The sequence below is a fragment of the Homalodisca vitripennis genome, chromosome 7 (genome assembly GCF_021130785.1).
Source record: "Homalodisca vitripennis isolate AUS2020 chromosome 7, UT_GWSS_2.1, whole genome shotgun sequence".
Classification (NCBI taxonomy): Eukaryota; Metazoa; Arthropoda; class Insecta; order Hemiptera; family Cicadellidae; genus Homalodisca; species Homalodisca vitripennis.
The window spans coordinates 112,980,796-112,998,005 of record NC_060213.1 but is presented as its reverse complement, the minus strand read 5'-3'; the positions used below and the strand labels follow the sequence as shown (position 1 = coordinate 112,998,005).

General features: G+C 33.7%; 1 protein-coding gene across 3 annotated transcripts in view; it reads left to right on the top strand.

Annotated features, from left to right (window-relative positions):
- The window catches only part of LOC124366216 (rap guanine nucleotide exchange factor 4), a 965,043-nt gene that overhangs the window by 919,005 nt on the left and 28,828 nt on the right, over positions 1–17,210 (top strand). For 2 of the 3 annotated variants that reach the window (XM_046822602.1, XM_046822603.1), the window contains 3 exons: positions 744–853; positions 6,207–6,441; positions 15,659–15,842. In XM_046822602.1, coding sequence (XP_046678558.1) covers positions 744–853; positions 6,207–6,441; positions 15,659–15,842 — 529 coding nt within the window. Of the gene's footprint in view, positions 1–743; positions 854–5,673; positions 5,733–6,206; positions 6,442–15,658; positions 15,843–17,210 lie in introns of those variants that run through there. The other variant, XM_046822604.1, reaches the window with a different exon arrangement.

The following is a 17,210-nucleotide window of genomic DNA, read 5'->3' as shown; positions in this document are numbered from 1 at the left end:
CTGCATAGAAATGAAGTTCTACACAAAGTTTTATAGATTAAATATTTTTTTAGATATATTAACACATGACACATTTACATTTTTGCCATTAAGTTTGGTTTTATAGCTGCGAATAATAAAAGTATACACACCAAGTAACCAAGTAATAGTATCCATTGGGATAGTTACGCTACATGTGTCACTATGGCATTGACGATAGAAGGTTTGAAAGGATAACAGTATTTCGGACATTTGTCATCGTTATATGTTACAAAAGGTACTTTTGCAACATATAACTATGAAGAGTATCCGAAATCCTGTTATCCATTCGTCCTCAGATTTGTACTCAGATGGGTTACAAATTAATAGTTCTGCAATTTTCTCGTTGTTACTCATATACCAATGTAAAAATGTTCGCTAACGCTCGATCAAATACCATAGACGGGCGTGCACCATCTTTGAACTCAGTGTTCCTTATAGAGAAATGCAGCTTCTGCACAATTTCAAGTATGTAAGTCAGTTTTTTTTTTTTAGATATCGTACGGACAGACAAACAGGAATGAAATGTTTCCCGCCTCCAGATTAATAGGCTTCGCTAACGCTCAGCCAGTTATAATGTACAAGAATTTATCACTTATGATTTGTTCAAAATATAATTGAGAAATAACAATATTTTCCCACATATTGTTTATGATTTAATTATTGCTATTGACTAACGCATGTTTTCTATTTTGATGTTTGACAAGTTTCCCTGATGATTCCAGGGTTTGGCCCTGGGGTAACCAAGAGCCAGTCGCCCCCGTCACCCCCAGTCTCTCAGACACGCCGCACCCTCAGCCCCGAGAACTCCAACCCTGCTGAACCCATCACGGATGTGAGTAATCCTTGTTGAGTAAGGTACTGTAGTGTTTAAAGTATAGTACTGATGATTGATGATTTGAAAGGATAGCAGTAGTTCGAACATTTTGTCATCGTTATGTTACAAATATAGATGCCATGTTTTGAGAGCACAAATCCTTTAATTCAAATATATTTACTTATTCACTTTTTTATACCTGAAACTGATAAAATTGCATTGTTTAGTTTAAGTCAGCTCTTCGATATTTAGTTTTGTAAAATGGACTCTTCCGCTTAAACTAATAAATAGCTGTTTTCCGGCAAGATGGTGTTATGGTTATTTACATAAAATATTGCTAAAAACACAGCGGTCCAATATTGTGGCCAAATTTGAAAAAATATTCTGAGCCAGATCTTTCTGTTACAATTCTGATAAGGGTACAATTTTCTTGTCAAAATTGTACATTCAAATCGCACCTTAATGCTGTTAACTTTGCCAGAACGGCCCACTTGTAATGTATGGAGTCACTTTTAATTATCATTTACAGGATTCCAAGAAAAGTTTGAAGTAATTCGTGACTCTTACTTAGTGTAAGAAAAAAAAATAAATAATATATTGATACCTGAATTCCTGCTTGATGTCTAAGCAAAAGTTCCAAAAAGACAAATCGTACAACTGTTCTTGATGTTGTTTGTAAGTTAGTTAATTAAGTGTGTATCGTTCAGAAAGTTAGTAGAACACTAGAATAATTTAGAACATCATTCATATGTTTCATGAATACCTTCTTTAATGAAGTTAAACTATCCATATCAATTGTATGAAATAAATTTATTGTAGTTTAAATTGTGGGTGTGTTTTACTATGGTACTCTACAGTATAATACCAGTAATAATAAAGCAATATATTCTTTACGACTTGTACGATAAAAACTACTTATAGAAATTCTTGTTCATTTCCATTACCACATATTTATGATGAACTTATTCTTTAAAACATCAGTATAAATATTAATATAGTTTTCTTAAATGCAATTTTGAGCTATTCACTTGTGAAAAACTATTTATCAGTTTGTAAACCGTTAATGGCATAGAACTGTATAATTTTACTGCTTTTTAGAAAACTTGTTGCTGTTAAATATTTGTAAGAATAGCAATTTTGTATTGTAAATAAAAATATAAAAATAGATCTGCTATGTTACAACTAGAGTTACTATTAATAACAAGACAGGCCAAATATAATATTCCAACATTTTATTTTTATTACAAATTAAACTGTTGATAAACTCCTCACTAAATGTCCAATTTTAACACTCATGGATGTTAAGAGTGTGCAACCCGGGTGAGCCTATGTGGCAAATTCAAGATCTTAAAGAATGATCGTGCATTTTATAGTTAAACAGCTCCTTCACAAAATTACCTGCAAACCCCACAAATCATAGTGACTTCCTGCAGTATCCAACGAATTTGTTGACAGTATCTCCTACATGGCAACGTCACTTCACGAGAAAGCTCTCGAGACCATGCAAACTGAACGGGAAGTGACGTTACATTACCGTTTAGGCACCCTTTTCTGTAACATAACGGAACGCGTTTTGGGTATGTCCAGGCAGGTTCAGCTGATCTTGGATTTTCGTATAAATACTCTTTAATTCGCCAAATATTGTTAATGTATAATTATAAAATTCAACAAAAGGCATTGTTAAAGTCAAATATAAATATTACTACCAGTCTGACACTAACTTAAATATGAAATTAAATTGTAGGGCCTATACATTTTTTGTGAGCTTCGTAATTTGCATGTATACTGACTTTTGAAATAATTAAGCTAATTTTCCATAAGTGTTTCCAACCATGGCTGCTCTCGCTCTCTTCACATGTCAATTTCAGGGTAACTTATTTCGTTTTTCCATGTTTGTTTTAGACTAAACAATTCCATACAAACTACACTGTCTTTACAACTCATAATGGACTTTGGTTAAGTTCAGAGTTATTAAAAAACAGTTTATAAACCTTGTTAAAGTTTAAGATATTTTTAATTGCAAGAAACACGTAAGAAATGTGCTTTTAATTTTGTAGTGACCTACATTTTCTTCTTTTATGGAATTATTTCTGAGATAATAGAAAGAATATATAAAATCTGCGAAAGGTACGGAATGTTTTATTTCGTGTTTTTATTTTCAAATAAAACCACGATTCTGAAGGTTGGTACCTTCCAATAAAGGTAGGTGGATGGGGAGGTGAGATACAAGCGTAGCAATGCCGGACCCTCTTAAAGCTCCAAGTTGACAATGCATGCGTTAACAAGATTATTAAAACGTGCCATTGATATGATACAAAACAACTGTCATTCATGTTATCTCTAAATACTTGACAGACTGCAATCATTTTACTCGTCTAGAACACACAATGTTGATTGGATTGTGGAGTGTCCAGCTGATTAACAACAGATGAAAGTGAGATTAGAGCACATCAATGTAAATCACTTCAAATGTCCGGTTAGGGTGAATAATCTATAGAGCACTGCTGGAGCTGGGTAATAATAGTGCACACGATAATGTAATTGATAACGAAACTGTGCCACTTATCTTATCAAATGTTCCCCTTGAACTAGAAACTGATTATAAGAATTTGAAAGGAGGTGAACAATTTTGTTGGTGATTACTAGTTTTTTTAACGTAATTAAATATTTGTTGTGACTAAAACTAAACATATAGGAGAATATTTTCTAGATACTGATACGTATGAGTAATATTCCATTCGTAAAGATATACTATTTAAATGTTTCTTTAACATTGAATTAAAATTAAAAATACCACTAAAATATATAATAATTATAAAAGACAGTGAACATGCTTACATTTTTAGTCTCAACCGTTGGACACATGCTCTGTATGCGAAACCAAAACACAAATTGGCTCTTAGTTAGAACCAATTACAATTAATCAGAGTAGAATCTGCAGTATCAGACCGATGATGGGGCTACAATGTATATCGGTTTGTTGGCAACATCGCTTCATCCGAAATCAACAATTTCCATGTGCTTTATAATTTACTGATTTAATTTAAAACCCAGGCTAAAAACCTGAAGAAGCCTCGTGTCACAGAATCGTTCGAGGAAGGTGCGAAGTATAACTCGGTTTCCCAAAATAAATGAACCGTTTGTATACGTTATGAATGAATGAATGAATGAATGAATGAATGAATAACGTTTATTCCAGCAGTTTATATGTAACATATATACAATGGTTCTTAAATGAAATAGCTATTATTATATATACAGCAGCTCATATATGTAGAAGAAATGTAAGAAAATGTAACGAATAGCACAATGAAAATAACAATACTGGAAAGCCTACATGGGCAATCTGCCTGTGCGTAGGCCTAGTTGCATCTAGCCGCCAACATAAAATTTAAATAAAACGCTGGAATGTTAGTAGTAGACTAAAAATAAGGTAAAAAAGATAAAGGGGGATATATGTCTATTGCTACTTGAATTTTACTGTGTAAGTGACTGTTTTTAATCAAGCGGTGGAAACAAAATAAAAATGGTTATGTGCTGCTAAACTCAAATAATCAATTTATGGAGAAGTGAGATGAGAGAGAGAGATAGGTGTGTGTGTGTGTGTGTGTGTGTGTGTGTGTGTGTGTGTGTGTGTGTGTGTGTGTGTGTGTGTGTGTGTGTGTGTTCGGTTAGTAATAGTAACAACGTCATGGTCAAGGGTCAGGTCCCCTGTACCCGGCAGTGATAATGATCTCCGCCTCTGATACGCCTAATTGCAATAGCCACTCATTGATACGATTTTTAAAAACTGACAAGGATTGTGCGTTAAAGAAATTATAAGCGTGAAAGAATCTAGAAATATTTCTGAATAGTATATTTGATACGTAATACGAATTAGTTGTGGAGAAAGATCTATATAGTTGTAAAGTGGCTATTCCTGTGTCACGGCATATCGGGTGTTATATGAATGGGGAATTTCTGAAAAGATAGAGTGAAAGTGTGAGAAGATGTGAACCATGAGAGATTGTATGTTATGTATGATTGTATTGTATGTTATATCAATAGTTTTATTGTTTTTGTGTGTATCAACCCGCGTTAAACTTTGAGAAAGACACTTCGTGTGAAGTTTAAAATATACAAATTCTCCTTAAGTACCTTCCTATTTTAAAAATGTTAATTTAAAAATAATTATTATCAGAGGTTCTCAAAAATTGATTTTTAGGAATGCGAAATATAAGATTACAATGAACTACTTTATACATTCTTACAGCAATACAAGGGCTTTTCTGCACATTATATCCATACATTTTTTGAAATATTCTGTCAGTTTAAACTACAATTTATAAAATCCGGCTAAATCAAACTCTTTTAAATATACAGGTGCAATATTGCAGTTTTAATTTATGACTGATTTTGATATTGATAACAACATGGCAATATGACAAAAAATGCTTCATGCTCTTCCTTAATTATACCTCTCTGTCTCTAATTACACAGATAAATTACAAAGCACTTAGATACTAGAATTTGCATTGATCCAAACCAACCACGTAATACAACTTGTACAGAACTGACAGCAGTGGCATACTTTGAATTTATAGTGGGCAATATGAATTAAATTTTAGTTTACTACATTATTTTATTTAGTATTCTATAGTATTTTGTTCTATTTCAACAGATTTTTTTTATAAAATGCAGATGAAAAACATTTTATTAACTAGTTTAAAAAAATCATCCAGAATGTACCGAACATGCACGATTGCACTACTACAATAACTTCCGCTACGGAAGTGGTAGCTACACCACAACGTTACATCACGTTCTATAAGGTTTTAATAACATCTAGAGCACACTTCCGACTTTGTGACGTGGCGTATCGTTATCTTGAAGCCACATCCATTTGATTTGGTGCAAGGTACACTATAAATAGGACAGTACGTAATGTGACGTAGCCGTCATCCTGCAATAAGTATTGTACAAATAACTAACATAATCTACCTAGGCTACCTAACTTACCTAGGCTAACCTAAACTAACTTAACCTACCTAAACTAACCTAACTTAACCTAAGTAAGCTAAACTAACCTAACCCAACCCAACTAGGCTAACCTAACTTAACCTACCTAAGCTAAACTAACCTAACCCAACCCAACTAGGCTAACCTAATCTAACGTAACCTAACTAGGCTACCTAACCTAACCTAACTAGGCTACCTAACCTTACCTACCTTAGGCTACCTAACCTAACCTAACGTAACTAGGCTAACCTAACCTAACCTACCTAACCGATACTAAGCTAACCTAACCCAACCTACCTAACCGAAACTAAGCTAACCTAACCTAACCTTTCGTTTTTCTGCACTAGCCAAACTGTGAATGTTACTGTTACAGACACCCAGTGTGCCCATGGCACGGGCCGGTTGGGTACTACGTACGCTGCTGCTGAATGATGCGGGAGGCACGCTGAGAGACCGCAAGAGTGCCGGGGGCCGCCTGCTGGTCCGTCGGTGTGCCAGCGGGAGTGAGCTGGTCGACTGGCTCATGGCTCTTGACCCTCAAGTATGCTCCAGGCAGTTGGCCACTGGGATGTGGCAAGCCTTGCTGGAAGAGGGAGTCGTCTTTCACGGTAAGTGCCAGAGGTTGGTGGTTGGTTGTCGTTCAGTAAATCGCTTTTCAAAATCTCTTGAATTTGTCCTCGCAAAACTAACAATGTATATAAAAAAAAAACTCAAAACAAATTTAGAAAGAAAATACTTTTTCGTATCCAACTCAAAGTAGGATTCAACTATTTAAGTTAAATCTTCATGATGTCTACCAAATTAAAATTGAGTTATATTAGAGCCCAAAATTTACAGCTTGTAATCACTAAAACATGAATTTCCTTTACTTAATAGTATTCTAATCAGGCCAACGTGTTTAGTTTTTTATACGATAGTCAATTTTACAGTGGGATTATTTTTAGTATGAAACTGGCCCGTTGCTACGTAGGCAAATTTAATTTAAAAAAACAAGGACACCATGGGCATATTTATTTTAAAGTGGCATTCCAAACAATCCTGAAATAAGTGGTAGTCATTGAAAGATATTCCAATCTCTTTATCCATTTTAGGTTAGTGTATGTACACTAAATTTATTAATTTTAAAATCTAGGGTTGTAGCTTAAATCGTATTCATATATTGTGTAAGCTTTATTCGAAGTTTATTGGATAAGCGTTTACTCTAGTATTCTCTGTATGAAATTTTTGTGTTTCCGACTACACAACATTCTAATGAGTTAAGTTAGGTGGTTGTAATTTGGTTTGAAACTCCACCTCTACTATCACTGTATCTGAAATGAAAATGTGAAAAAACGGTTCATTGAGGGTCGCTCTCTGACCCAGGATGTCCGCTGTGAAGCAATCGCGCAGCCTCCCACGCTGACCCTTCATAATCCTCCTTATTATACAGAATGAATACAAAGTCAGGACCCCCCTCTATTTTTTCTAAAGTTTATATATGGAGATTTCCTTTGGGTAGTGGTGCAATGTGTAAAGGAATTGATTTTGAAAATGTTTTGTGTCCCCCAAAAATGCGAGATATTTGAAGAGCATCAACAAACTTTAGCAGTGATGAAAACCAGAGATCACTATCTTTTTCCCATCCAAAGAAACAGCTATTGTTACCAGAACAATATTTTTAATCGCTCACCCCCCTGCCAAGTCAAATCAAATGTTCAAACTGAAGCCCTCCTACTATTTGGTAGTGAGACAAGCGTAGGGTGAACTCCCCTCTCATGATTTAAAAATTCTGAAGTGGTATTTGATTGCAGGCCTCTACAATCTTGCTTGTTAAATCTTCAACGTTTTCTTCTGGTGTCTTGTAAATGTTAATAATGTCTTCATTAAAAATGTGTTTTAAGACTTCATTAAAATTCTGACGACCTGTTATTTTCGATGGGAAAGAGATAGTGGTCTCTGGTTTTCACCATTATTTAAGCTTATGCTCTTCAAAATTAGGGGTCACTTGGGGGTGTTAACATTTGAAGTTTTTAGTTACCCCCATAATCTTGCATTTTTGTGGACTCAAATAAAGTTCAAAATCGTCAAATGAAACTTTCTTTCCACTTAGCACCACTACCAAAAGGATACCTCCTTATATAAATTTTAGAAAAAGCTAGAGGGGCCCTGACTTCTTATTCACCCTGTATGTACGTTAAATATGTATCATGAATATTTCAGGTCTGTCAGGTACACCAAGGACCCAAAAATGTCGTTTTGTATTATTTTAAATTCATTTTCGATCTAACACTTGAGACAATTTGACAAAAAAAAACAAATATTATTTAGTCACAAAACATAAAATTCGAAACAATTTAAATCATTCTTCTGAAAAATCACGTCTGAAATAAAACGCAACAGTTCCGGTTACATCATACATTTCAATCGAAATTCTATTCAGTTCAACAAAAATATATTGTAAATTGAATACCTAATGTACAAATATAGCGTAAATTTGTAAAGTACTGTGACAGATATTGTTGTGTTCTATAATAGGCTAAACTGTTCACTTTCGTTTCTTATCTAACTCCCACGACAAAGAGCGTTGTTGCTGCTATCTGACCAGCTGAGATAACTAAACTTCCTCTCTTATCAGTTGTGACATACTCGTGGAGTCGACTTGATATTACAACTTACATTCTTGAGTGTTATCAGATCACTAAAGTTCAAACTGAAGTGTTTACTTCGGTAAAATCAACAGAAGATCATTGTAAATATCATATGCGTTATAGCCTAGTTGTTAAACTTTTACATCTTTTGTTATCTAAATGATAATTTTTTTCTTTAATATAAGATATATTTACTTCTGTATGTTCAGTTATATATTTTGTAGAAGAAAATGCAATATTTGTTTGATTTGATTTCTACACAACAGTATAACTGTATTACTGTATTTTTATTTTTGTTCCAAAACAAATTCTTTGAATTGAAACTAAGTTTTACCACAGAATATAGATATTTCTATGTAGAACAGATTTATATTCTGGAATGCTTTTAGCCTAATACAAGTTGTGAAATAAATGTTTTTGTCATTTTAGATCTGTAAAAATCTAAGAAAAAAAACTGTTTTAGGGTCTTAGGCCCCGGGCACGATACGAGCGGTGAGCGTCGAGCGTCGAGCGCCGAGCGTCAGAGCGGCACCGCTATGCCAACGCTTTGCAATCGGGCCCCATATGTTGTCGTGCAAATGTGAAGAGGGGTGTCACGATAGACTTGAGCGGTGAGCGACAGTGAGCGGCGCCGCTTAGCGTCGAAGGCACCGCCAAACCCTGCCCGATTACTTTTTGTACGACGCTCGACGCTCAGATGAGTCATGCTTCTTTCCACGGTTTTCAGTCTATTCAAGATGGCAGAGGAGCAAGAACCACGCGAGCCTCCGGCAAAACTTAAGAAAAAGGACTTTGTTGCTTTGAAGAAGCTTAGTGATACTCAATTAACCGATTATTTTCTTCTCCAGTCTGCCCTTCAGTCTATTTAGAATAAAATCAAACGTCGGTACGCTCATCCGAGTGTACTGGAAAAAACGTTCTGGATCTTCTTTCAACTGTTTGATGAGATGGTGGTACTCTCCATAAACCCTTCTTCTCCTGTTAATTGGATGAACTCCCCATCGTTTTATCCCACGCTTGCAACCCCGAACTACACGTCTTTTCAACATTGAATTTTCCGATAACAACAGAAGATGTACTAGGTCCTCACTCGAAGGCATATTGCAACAAACTCGCGCCGCTTGTATCGTGACCACCCTCGCCGCTCTGGTGACGCTCGAGTGCCGCTCGACACTCGACGCTCGACGCTCACCGCTCGTATCGTGCCCGGGGCCTTATCATCCAACTTAGATTTAAAACGTTCTAATTTGATGACTTTCCAAATCTTTTCATTTTAACGGCATAGAACACCACCAATTTTCCCGCCAGGACGAATTCCCTTTTCCCTTTATCATGCAAGAGTTTTCCTAATATTTTGACCTCCACCATAAAAAAGTGGTAAGGCAGAGGCTCTCTAATGGAGAGGTTATTGGTTCGATTCATGGGGAGGTTGGTAAAATTTGCAAATGGTTTGGACCGCATTTCCCTAAAAACATTTGATGTAACTGAGTAAAATGCCACTGTCGTACCTGCAACAATTCCTAGTAACAACACAAGTGATTGTATCTCATTATTTTATAGTCAGTCACTTTAAATTGTTCATGTCTACATTACCCTTGCTTTTCTATAAGGCAAGGGTAAAATAGGTAAAATATTATAATATAAATATAAAGGGTAAAATATTATAATTCCCAATTTTATCAAATGAATGTTCTAAAAGATTAGACTTTAATTTCGGTACAAATATAGCAATTGTCAATTTTTTAAAAATTACAGATTATTCCTCATAATGTCATTCATTATTTTTTGCATTCAATTGTAAAAATAATTTTTTTAAGTACGTATATTGTGGGTTGAACACAATGGCGTTCTATATAAATTATATTAGTTTTTAAAATTGATGAGCTGTGTTTGTTGATTGTTTTTCGTTCGTATTATTCTTTTTTTATTCAAAAAATATATTCAATCGAGAATAAAACATAATTTCACAAAGTGAGAAAGAGAGGGAAACCACAGTTCTGCCGTCTGATTCCCTTACGTCTTGAACACAAATACAAATGTAGAGCGTTACGGTACTCAAGGCCTTGCATCTATTCCTACCGTATCTGTGTGATAAGTTATCTAGAACTTGTGACACCGCACCTACAGATCCCGAGACTGCGACAAAGGAAAGGTAATACAGTCTAGTGTGGGATGGCATGGGTCTGTGCGGGAGATACTGTGTTGCTAGTGTACTGTGATCGTACTCAGAGTCGCGTGCTGTTGTTGCTGTACCGGATGAAGCTACTGGACCGGATCTTGGCCTGGCTAGGAAGGTGTCTCGACATAGACACGTCTAGGCAGCGCAGACTGGGCAATCGGTACTTAGTCTACAATCATGTCTCGACTGGTCAGTTTTGTGCAATCATCCAAGCCTAGTCAGTGTTGCTCGTGATCAGACACAATTGTATTGTAACAAGAGTACTTATTGTGATTGTATAATAATTAATAAGCATTCATCACTTATTGAAGTATTGCAATATAAAATGAACACGACAATCTTTTGGTAGCCTATAAGTAAACAGATATGTTGTGGGAAAATTCCACTATCTCTATAGTTGAAATTGAATTAATAAACTTTATATAATTATCAATTCTATAGAGCCTAATTAAGCTTTATAGAATCTTTGTTACTCAAATTGAAATCCGGGAATATTTTAATGTGTTTTTCTTAATTAAAGTAGGAATATGTCACTTTTTCAAGATAAAATACTAAGGATTTTTGCAATTAGAGCTATTTAATAAAATATTTATTTTATTAAATTTATATTAATATTAAATTATAATAAAGTATATTATATTAATATATTATATTAATTAAATAAGTGATCTGATGGAAGTTATTATTAGCCGTCATAAGCAAATTTAAGTAATGCTGGGAAATGTTTAAGTGTATAACATTTCAATTTTATGTTGGTTAATCATCATTGACCAATTTTATCCAACTTTAAAGGTTATTGCCTAATTTTCAAACAAGGATAACAGTTTGATATGTGAATGAAGAATTTGAATGAAAAAGATTAATGAAATCAATAAAACTTACTGAAAACCGTGAGTTTTAGATACAGTTGTCACATTATCAAAGTAACAGACACTTCATTCAGTTAAGCACACAAATATTTGAGTGTCTTTTTTATCTGACAGCAAAGAATACAAATTTTAATCACATATTGTAAATAGCTTATCAAGATTTGTTTTAAATGTTTTCAAAAAATTAAGAACAATGTTACAGAAACGGGAAAAATGTATTATTCAATGTGTAATAAACTGAAACTAGTTTTCAAAAATAAACCATTGGATTCTTCCGACATCGTAATTCTTATTGCTAAAATTTCACAACAGTAAACACACTTTAAACAAATTTTTGTCAAGCTATAACTAGGTAGTTTTCTTTATGAACATTAATTAAAACAACTTAATAACTTCTCTGGATGCATTGACTTATATTATTTCTTTGATATATTTTGTTGGAAATGAAATTAAAGTTAATGATTTTCTAATAATTTTGATTCTTGTACTGATTTCTATCGGAATTCTCTATTGATTATTGCTAATCAATTCAATTATAAGTTATTTCCTAGTGTATAGACGACTGATATTAAATATCTCAAATAAAATTTCATAGTTTTACAAATTATTCTCTTCCGTTCAGATTTTTTGTAAAAATGTATGTCAACTTAGATGTTATTGTTGTACAAACCTTTGTTTTTTGGGCTAAATGATCACTAATTCTGTACACTAAGAGAAACTTGAGGACTATTTATCGGCTTTATGCCTCCATTTTAGACTTGCCGTAATATTTGGAGCTGCTGTCTGGTAGAATAAAACTTAGGATAAGAGGATGATGGCCAGGCTGGATAGTATCCAAAGAATGACCTCCTTGCCATCATCAGATTCTTCTGAAGTGTCCCAGGTGCTGTCTTAGACTATTGTCTTAATCTTGCTCCCCTCAAAATTTGTATTCAGGCTGTGGCCAGGAGGAGTGCTTACTGTCTTTATTAGAAGGAATTTTAGTCTCTCTCCGGCTACAGCAGAGGACATTGTACAATTAGCATAATAATTGAAGGAGATAGTGTTTGAACATGATCTTTGATCACATGTCTCAAAAATATTGCTTTGACAGGGACACTTTGACCTACCAATGACACTTTGTCTAAGGAAAGGAATATACTTCTTCCATCAGCAGAACTTGAATGACTCTACAGCAAAAACTGGTATTGCAGAGGTGAGACCGTGAGAATGCTAATGGCGAGCAGTCTAAGAATTATTCCGTTTGATAAGATCCTTGCACAGGCCATTGGCCTTTGATAAAAAAACTGGAGCTCCTTATTGGTCCTTCTCCTGCTGTCTTTCAGAAGTCACTACCATTGTAGAATGTGCTTGTAAGAATCTCCTTTTTAAATACAGGAGACAGCATTGTAGACCAGACTTTCGTGTTTTAACTCCAAACTTGTCTGAGATTGTTTTTGGTTGATCCTCCTTTTTTCAGAATCGACAATGGCACTGTTTGTTGGATTTCTGACAGGACCTGAAGAATGAAAGGACTAATGCTTTGGCCAATCTGGGCTCTGTTACTAACATGACAGGATCTCAATTGTCTGTGGAATTCTTAGTAGAGAATTCTCTAGGGATTTTCTATGAGTGTTCACAGTGAAAATGAATATGTGGATATTGCATCTGGGTGTACGGATTAGTAGGCTGGATCTACAGTTATATTCCCTCAAGTTGGCATCTCATTTTCTCCTTAAGCAGATTGTTAACTCCTAAGGTTGTTGGACTGATCTTGGAGCATGAGCATCCAATGAAACATCCTCATAGAGTTCGCTTTTTTAGGTATTATCCACTCTGTAGATTATGTAATTAGCAGGAGGAAACTGTTGTATGCCTACTTTTTGACTGTCCTGCATTAGTTATTGCACCATCAATGTGTCGTTTGGCATTTTAAACAAGGTTTTTGAATTTTTAATGGAAGACTTGATTTGGTGTTGGTGTTAAAAAAGGAAATTGGTAGGTTTCATTATACCTACACTATCAGGTTGCACAAAAGACTCCTTGCGGCTTCAGTGCTTGGCAATAGGCCAACCTTTAGAAGAGGAAGAACCGTTTTAAATACTCTGTTCTTTGTTATTTTTTATCTTTATAATACGGTTGTGCATTACCCAATGCTCTATGTTAAATTCTATCCCTGATAGCTGAGTGGTTACCATTCCACGAACCCAACTTGAATCCCAGTTTAAGCAAGACATTTATGCACGTTGACTAATAATCATCTGATCCAAGCCTAAAATAATGTGAGAAGTGGTGGTCCTGGGCTTCACAATGCCCACAAAGACTCTGAGTCAAACAATAAATTTAATCTCATATTGGAACTAGTGATAAATTATTGAATTTCAGAATTTTTATGTTTTAATGCCGCTGTAAGGATGATGAATCATTGAGGATAAAGTGCCCCGATAAATGCTATCTCATGTGGTCATGTGTTGGAAGATGATGAAACATAATAGATTACACTAATATAATCAAGGAGTCATTATTCTCTGACTAAATTCTAGGTTTGTCCGTTCACGCCAAGTCAAAAAAAGGCTCACACAATTAAAATCTGGAATACTTTAGCCTTACTGTGGGGATTCATTTTCAGTCAAAAATTTTAAACCGATGGGGTCTTTAAGGGTTGGTTTTGGTTCACTTTGTTGGTGAATATGGTTATTCTCAGTGAGGCTGAAATATCTTGATTTGAACCATGTTAGCAGTTTGTGTTGTGAACCCAAAAATCCATAAAAGATAGTAGCTATCAGTGGTAAAACATGTAAGACTAGGAATCAAAATTGCAATATTCTGTAAGTATCTTTAACATATCTTTACAAATACATATACTTTTATTATATATTATTATTTTGCTGATAGTTGTATTTTAACTTGTTATCTACATGCATATTATTTAACAACTTCATTGCGGCATGAGACTTAAATCCCGACATTTTGTACAACTGGAGTAATACGTCAGCCACAGTCAGTGCATTAAACTATGATAACTTTCCAACTGTAGTATATAGTGTTAACACCTTCACTGCAGCACAAGACATACACCAACTTAAAGCCAGAGTAATAGCTGGTTATGTCTGCCAAAGTCAATGTGATAAAATTATTGGTTTATAACCTAAAGATAGAATTTCTTATCTTGAAAGTCCTTTTGAAATAGATTTTAAAATATTATATAACTTCTTTACTACAATAGTTACAACATTTAGACATGGAATTGCTTTTCTTAATCAAACATTTAAGTTTTGTCAGACTTAACTATTTTAAACTCAGAATACAAACTTTGTCAATAGTTATGAAAACTTACAGTCTGTTAGAGTTTCAAGATGAAACTACAAACTTTAATACCCTTCTGAAATTATCTGTCATCTGTTCCACCCATTATGATTATTGCCATGTCTGGAACCAATTTAATGGAAGGGTATAAAAATTCGTGAAGCAATGTAGTTATCTTATCAAGATGTTTTTGAGTCATGCATCACATTTGCAATAACTTTTTATTGAGGTTCTTTATCCAGCATAGGATTGTGTTTGTGGCTCATTTGTTAAAACGGATGTAAGAATCAACTTATAGCATGTCATACAGTAACAGTCGATAAAAATTAAAATGAAACATTACTTACTGAATTTGTTTGTTCATGTAAATCTTACAAAATCCATGTGCTTTTACATATTAGTGTGTACCTGTTTAGAAACAACTCTATGAAAATATATAATTAAATTTTTGACGAAAATAAATAACAAGTTTTATCAAAATTTTATAAAATTATTGTACATTCCCAAATCATTTGATTTGCTAACATTGTAACTGATCAAACTTCATCAGTTCTGATAGGTTTTCATCATACTAGAGCTAAACCTTCTAGGATTATCCATAGCCTCATCTAGGAATTTGAATGTTTTCAAAGGTGTAAGAAATTACTGCTAAGATGATTCATGAAAATGTGTCAAATTATAAAAAGGCTCCAGCACATACTATGAAATTTAATAATTCACATACATCTTCAAACTAAATTTGTGTAGCTTACATACCCTCATAAAATATAAATTCTAAAGCAACACATAATCACTTCCAGACTCCTTGTTTTTCTTCATGCTTATTTAATCTTCAACACCTGACATAATTGGTTGTTGGATGCAGCTACAGCAGAGCATGGCTTCAAGGACAAGTGTTTGCTATACCAGTTCTGGCAGGACCGGGAAGGATCCACATCCATACCATCCGCCCAGGATATTGCAGAGGCAGAAGAACACCTGGATGAGGCCTTACAGGAGCTGACACGTCGAGCTCCTGATGCCATGCTGCGCATGATTCTTCGCAAGTCGTAAGTATAGTTACTCCTAAAATTTTATAATACATAGAAAATCTTTAGTCTGTTAACAAAAGTACCAGAGCTACAAGGCACTTGTCTTAGTTTGGGTACATACAGTGGATTTAGTTCCTGTTTTAAAATATACTGGTATTAGTTATATGTATGAAGCCATCTGAATGTTTCTTCGTTATTTTATTCATAAAATTGAAGGCCTGCTCACTAATATAAAATCATAAAAACTGCTTTAATTCTTCATCTTTTCAGCAGAACACTTCATAAAAGTCCAGAGATAATTGCTTTAAACAGTCTGATCTCCAAATTAGACAATTTGGAATTGGTGTGACAAGGACATTGGTAAAAGAAAAACTAAGTTTTGAAAACCGTGAGAAAAAAAATCAGTTCTTAAAGTCTTTTAAATAATGCTATTAAATGAGACAATCCATTTTTTAAACACAAGTTATGAAACAGTTGGTTAAAAAAATTATTTTTGTTATTAAAAACTAAACTTAATGAACAAATATGGGGTGGGTTTCTACTTTAAAGTTAGTAACACGTCTAAGAGTCTACTTAAAATAATAGTAGTTTACATCATTAGGAGCAAAAGTAGTTGTTTTTGGTGTTTCACTAACAAGACAAAGCCGAGTTTAGAAATACGATTAGAGGCCTAAACACTACAATTCTGTATGGTGAACAATGGCTTTTATAATATGGACAACAAAATTAAAACTTATACGTTTTATTTATTTTTGATTACATAACAGCTAAAAATACTTATACTGTCAAGTTTATATGTAAAAAAATGCTGTGTTATAAGCAAATGCAAAATAATGATTTCTTGGAGCAAAATAATTCAATAACAGCTGATATTTGTGAAGTACTATGATTAAAATAACTTTTTTAAGAATTGTACCAAGTATCATAATTATATTAATTTCCAAAAATTAATAATCAAGAATATACAAGAATCAAGAATTTTTATTGTTTTTAAACACATTCTGCAACTGACAAAGTCATTTTCTTAATATAAATATAAATCTCTGTCTAAAGGATAGGAGTCAAATTCTCGGTAGTTATCTATAAGGTGATAACAGGTAACAATTAAGTTGTACCTAAATGATTATTTATATATCAAATAAATATATAAATTGTCTATACAATATAATAATTAAATAAATATATATAAATAATCTATGCTAAAACTATGATAACAATAACACATACATACACTTAATACACAAACAGAAATAAATAAAATAAAAAACAATATATTAATGTAGTTAAAAATTTATAGTCTAGTATCACAGGCTAAAAAACTATCAACAAATAAAATACATTACTTTTTTGAAGTTTGACAGTACGCAAAACTAGAATTATGGTTTT